General features: G+C 35.4%; 1 protein-coding gene across 1 annotated transcript; it reads left to right on the top strand.

Moving 5' to 3' along the window:
* The first annotated feature begins 1,854 nt into the window (after positions 1–1,854).
* On the top strand, positions 1,855–5,701 carry LOC126712335 (protein WALLS ARE THIN 1). Its single transcript, XM_050411631.1, has 6 exons — positions 1,855–2,185; positions 2,339–2,401; positions 2,497–2,613; positions 2,766–3,183; positions 4,474–4,625; positions 5,191–5,701. Exons 1-6 carry the CDS (start codon positions 1,965–1,967, stop codon positions 5,381–5,383), a joined length of 1,164 nt encoding a protein of 387 aa, XP_050267588.1. The 5' UTR covers positions 1,855–1,964; the 3' UTR covers positions 5,384–5,701.
* The last annotated feature ends 299 nt before the right edge of the window (positions 5,702–6,000 follow it).

The raw sequence follows: 6,000 nt of genomic DNA, 5'->3' as shown, positions 1-6,000 counted from the left end.
TAGTTAGTAATATAGTAATATTGTTGCAAAAAATCTTGTAGTTTTGTGGGATTACTCGATTCTTTTGAGTCTAAAGTTCAAATTCTGCTTCTTATACTTATTACAAGAAGGAAAAAAAAAAAAAAAAAATTAAAACTAAGTAGTAGTGTCTGATTCTTCTAGATAAGAATTTGGATTAGAATCCTTTACCAAAACAAAATCTTTCAACTTATACTTATCATAAGAAGAATAAAAACTAAGTAGTAGTGTTTGATTCTTTGAAATAAGAATTTGGATCAGAAGCCTTTACCCCCAAAAAAAAAAAAAAAAAAAAAAAATCACTGAAATTTTTAGATTTAGACCCTACACAACTTGTGCAGCAAATTTTATCAAGTTGTGAATTATTCCATGTAGACGGTGCAAACAAATATCTTAACCATATTTAAATTCCAAATTAATAAAAAAAAACTGTAAATATATACATACAAAATTTAAATAAAAAAATAAAAAAACTAGGAACGCAATCTACTTAGAAAATTCACTAAAAAAGAAACAATTAAAAATAATTTACTTACAAAACCTTTGAAAGTAGTATAATATAATCTCTACTAAAGCAAAACCTTCTATATGAATCTTCTCCATGGACAAATAGCAAAACCTCCAACACTCCAAGGAATTCCTCGCAGATTTGTTGTAGTGGTGAACTCACTAAAATCGAAATCTAGGGTTTCAAGAAAGAAGGTTTAAGGCTCAAAGTATCAAAAACTAATTAACACTCAACTTTTTTTATAATCAAAGTACAAGAGTGATTTTTTCTTTCCTGTTTAGGCTCAAGAAGAATGGTTCAAGATATGATTTTATCAGCTTCTCCAAATAAATAAATAAATGAGTGTATTAGCTTTGGTATGGAAGCCTTTCTTAGAGATAAAAAAAATCCTTGCATCACATTATTTATATAAGTGCACTATATAGGATAAAAGACTAATAGGAATCCTTCTAGCAAAATATATACAGATCGCAACTCCTAACGATTTTTCTCGAGTGAGAGTCAAGCTAACAAATTTGTTCGAGTGAAAATCCAATTCTTAGTGTTTTCAATCGCAACTCTTAACAATTTTTTTATTAAACTTTGATGCCATGAAATTAGCCAATACTTACAACCTAATAACAAAATGCAATCCAATCCCATAATAAAAGCAGGTATCCGCCACCAATGGTTAATCATTATTGGATGGTTGAGAATGGTGGAAATGTGTGGAACCCGAAAGGCTAGGGCCTAGTGTTATAATTATTGTACATAAGATAAAAGGGTAAAGCTATACTGATTACCAAATACTAATATTATAATCTCTTTAAGACTATAACAAAGAAAAAAATACAAGAAGGAAAAATACAAAGCCCCATATAGTGTAAGGTGGGGGGATCATGCAGTGGGGTTGAAGGACTTGAAGGCTTTGATAGGGTATGAGAACGCATGGGTTGTACCCACCACCACCGCTCGTGCGCTCAATCTATCAATGGCGGCTTTAGCCTCTCCTCATCAATTATCATCATGAATGGCATGGTGCCAAAATAGATCCTGTTAGATAATAGTAGTCCCTCTCTCACTCTCTTTCTCTCTCACTTACTCATTCACTTTTTTCACAATTTTTAACCTAGTGCGATTGGGGGTTGTCTTGTCAGCCAAGGAGGGTGGAATAGAGAAGAATGTGGGAGACAACCCAAAAACATTTGAAGGGCTATCAACAGTTGACATAACGTCTTTTTAGGGCCACTCTGTGGGCCACACTCTTCCATACACACATACTCACTAACTTGCATACCCTTTTCCTCTCTCACTTTTCCACTATATTTATAGCTCCTAATCTTTCCCTACCTCTTCATCACTTCAACAGACAACTTCTTTCTTCACTTCCCAAGTCTATATTCTGTAACTCTTTTGATTTCATCTCTGTGTTTGTTTGTGTTTTTTTTTGGCGGCTTCAATGGCCGATTCTAGTTCTGCTTCCCCAAGGAGAATGTGGTGCTCTATACCCGAAAGACTCCAGCTGCATGGGGCTATGCTGGCCTTGCAGTTTGGCTATGCTGGGTTCCATGTGGTTTCAAGGGCCGCCCTAAACATGGGCATTAGCAAATTGGTGTTCCCAGTCTATAGGAACGTCATCGCTTTGCTTTTGCTCCTTCCCTTTGCTTATTTTCTAGAGAAGTAAATCACTCGTCACAAACCCATTTGCCTTATTCTCTTTTTTTTTTTTTTTTTTTTTTTTTTTTTTTTCTTTTTTATTTATTTATTTTTTTTTAAATTACTTCATGATCTATGTGTATAAATTATAACAAATTCTCCTAATCCTTTGACCAGGAAGGAGAGGCCTCCAATTTCTCTAAACTTTCTCGTTCAATTCTTCCTCCTCGCACTTGTTGGGTACGTATGATACATTAATAAAATAAAATAAAATAAAAAAGACTTTGTCAGTTTTTAAAGATAATTACTCATTGTTACACACTTTTGCATGACAGAATCACAGCAAACCAAGGATTCTACTTGCTGGGATTAGACAACACATCTCCAACTTTTGCATCAGCAATTCAAAACTCAGTCCCAGCCATTACCTTTCTCATGGCAGCTTTACTCAGGTAAGTTCACACTCTCTCTCTCTCTCTCTCTCTAAAAAGTTAGAGACATTCACACATGCACGCGCACATGCATGCTTGATTCTTTATAATGATAAAAAAAAACACGTGAAATATTTTAATCATATAACACATCTTTGTTTGCGTAAATGCAGGATTGAGAAAGTGAGGCTAGACCGAAAAGATGGTATCGCAAAAGTGGCTGGAACAATATTCTGTGTAGCCGGAGCCACAGTGATTACTCTATACAAAGGTCCAACCATTTACAGCCCAAAGCCACCAGTAGTACTACATAGCATAACACCTGCACCTTATGTTTCAACACTAGGAGATGAAGCTGGAAAGAGCTGGACCCTGGGTTGCATCTACCTTATTGGCCATTGCTTGACATGGTCCGGGTGGCTCGTGTTGCAAGCCCCAGTCCTTAAGAAGTACCCCGCTCGCTTGTCGGTTACCTCCTATACTTGTTTCTTCGGTCTCATACAGTTTGTGATTATTGCTCTGATTGCTGAGAGAGACCCACAGGCTTGGATTTTTCACTCTGGTGGAGAGCTCTTCACTATCGTCTATGCGGTCAGTGACTCCCTATAACTCAAGTTTACTCTTTTCCTTCTTATAACAAGTGGGGAGAGAGATGTAATCTCAACCAAAATTCTCCTATACCTAGTCAACACCCAATTTCACAATATGTTAATATGTACGATTTTGAGTTGTGGACATTTTTTACCTACTCTTGATTAATGACCCATCACTTTGAGTCAAATCACTCAATTCCACAAATAAAAAGTTGAAATTTGTGAAAATGGGTGTGTAGTAATGTTGAACAACTAAAGTCTTAAAGTGTGTCTTAGCCTATCTCCTAAAACTTAGAAGTGTACATGTTTGGGTTATTTTTTTTATTAAAAAAAGTGTTTATTTGGTTTTTTACTTTTTTCCTAGGTACAACTATGTATATTGGGTACTTAGAGACACCTAACTTAACATATTTCAATTAACTTTTTTAAGGTTTATGTTAAGTACAGTTTTTTAAAAATGCATTTTTTATAAGAATATAACTAAACTTGTACTCAAATTATTTTGCAAGGAAAGGAAAAAAAAAAAAAAAAAAAAAAAAAAAAAAAAACAAAGGAAATAAGCTAATGCACACTTCAAAGTTTCATTTAACTGAAGAAACATGCCCCTCTACCTGTATCTTCTTGTGTTGCTTGCTGTTGTTTATTGTGGGAAAGTGATCAAGCTAGAATTGCCAGCCTAACTCAAACTTTAGCCAAAACCAAGCCTATCTTTAAATTGATGACAAATTCCACTCTCACGCAGTAGAGCGTGATGCATACCCTAAAGTAAGTTCAACGACATAAACTCTGCTTTGATCTATTACATGCTCAAAGTTCATCTACGAGAGCTGTATGTGAGAAAGTGGGTGTGTTCCATTTTCTTCTTTACATGAAAAGGGCTTGTCAAGAGTCAAGACCTAAGAGGAGAGGAGCCCCTACACTTTGGGGTCGACTTCGTTAAAAGGTCTGTCAAGTCTTGTTCCTCTGAGTTAAAAGGGCGACTTTTTTTTCTTTTTTTCCTTTTTTTTTTTTTTTTTTGGTTGAGAATCCGAGTTAAAAGGGTGACTTTGTTCATGTGCGAAGCCAGTTTCAGATTGTGTTATGTCTTTTTTTATTAGGTAAACTGTTTGTGTTATGTCACACCAAGTTTTATTGGACACATACTTGATAACTTTATTTGTTTATATATGTTCTAAACTTCGCTTTAGTTGTTGTATAGTACAAAAGTGGTTATGCAATAATGTTAGGGGTGGTGGGTATGGAAAATGAAATGAGTAAAGAAAAGTTTGTGTGGAAATAATATTTGCAGGGAGTGGTAGCATCAGGCGTAGCCTTCGCTGTACAAATATGGTGCATTGACAGAGGAGGCCCCGTCTTTGTTGCTGTGTATCAACCTGTTCAGACTCTTGTTGTCGCTATCATGGCCTCCCTTGCTTTGGGTGAAGAATTCTACTTGGGCGGGTGGGTCCCCTCATCTTCCAACTTCACCTTTCTCTTTCTCTTTCATATTTACTTTCTTCTTGTCTGCAAAGGAATCTTATCAATCATGCATTATAAAGTCCCTAGCCCTAGGATTACATATTTTAAGAAAAATATATGGAGAGAGAGAGAGTTTAAAGATACAATTTTTAGATACTAAATTACGATTGGTAAATAATAAAATAGCGATAATAAAGAGCCCGTGAAAAATGGAATTGGACATATTTCCCTTTAATCACAAATTATTGAGATATATAGAGTGTTTTTGAAGGAAATTTGACTGCATATACTCGCAACTTTGACAAATGGGAATCACCAAATTATATTTTGCTGTGTTTGGTAGCATGAAATTGGATGCAATTGTAGGACTCAAAATTTTATTTTTTGGTACATGAGGGCTTCAATTCCATTCAAACATGAATGAATGTTATGAGGACAAGGTGAGGCCTAAAAAAAACAAGAACATGCATTTGAGCAGAACATCAAGTTTCATAATTTTATACATCTTATGGAATATACTTGTTAATTTTGTGTAATTAATGTACAGGGTCATTGGGGCAATATTGATCATTTTGGGATTGTACGGTGTCCTGTGGGGTAAAAGTGAAGAAAAGAAGTTTGCACAGCAGGAAAAACCTTTGATTCAGTCCACACCAGAGCATGGGAACAACAGGACAACAAGCCACATCAAGTCATCCCTTGCTCAGCCACTGCTCCCACCTTCATCAGAAAATGTTTGACCATCATGTTCCTGACTTTTAACTACAGCTTTGCCTGGAGAGAGAGGCAAAAAAAGAAGAAAGAAGAAGAAGAAAGTACTACTCTATATCTGAAAGTTTGTGTGTGTATGGATTTTTTTTTTTTTTTTTCCTTTTCTTTTTTGAATGGTTTTCTTAGTAGGAGAGAGAGAGAGAAAAAAAAGAGAGAGACTTCAGGGGGATGAATATGATGATCGTTGTCACCCATGTAGGGCCACAGGGCCTGAAATTCCATATGCTTTATATGTTAATTTATGGTTTGATTTACTAAAAAAAGGGTATCCACATTATGAACCTAAATACCTAATGCAGATCATTATGGCATGGAAGTGAAAGGACCCACAAAGTTCTCCCAATTGTACGATCGTCACTTTTTTGTTGCTAAAGTTGGCCAAGCATGCCGATTTTTATTTGCCATCATAACCATACTCATTTGGTATTATATCGGTCGGAAAGGAATCATCCAAAATTTCTCAAACTGCAGATTTTGTTTTTATCATGGTGATATGTAATGAGATGTTTGTAAAATATGTAGCACATCATTAACTGAGGCATCACTAAGAGACCACTAAAGTCCAAATTCTGCTCAGTGTCCAATC

This window comes from Quercus robur, chromosome 2 (assembly GCF_932294415.1).
Source record: "Quercus robur chromosome 2, dhQueRobu3.1, whole genome shotgun sequence".
Classification (NCBI taxonomy): domain Eukaryota; kingdom Viridiplantae; phylum Streptophyta; class Magnoliopsida; order Fagales; family Fagaceae; genus Quercus; species Quercus robur.
Note: the sequence above shows the minus strand (reverse complement) of the source record. Positions and strands in the feature narration are given on the sequence as shown.

Excerpts from the sequence above, each read along its gene's own strand:
- LOC126712335 (XM_050411631.1), top strand. The coding sequence starts at position 1,965 with ATGGCCGATTCTAGTTCTGCTTCCCCAAGGAGAATGTGGTGCTCTATA. Across the intron at positions 2,402-2,496 it reads TTCCTCCTCGCACTTGTTGG|AATCACAGCAAACCAAGGAT; the intron begins GTACGTATGATA and ends TTTGCATGACAG. Across the intron at positions 2,614-2,765 it reads CTCATGGCAGCTTTACTCAG|GATTGAGAAAGTGAGGCTAG; the intron begins GTAAGTTCACAC and ends GCGTAAATGCAG.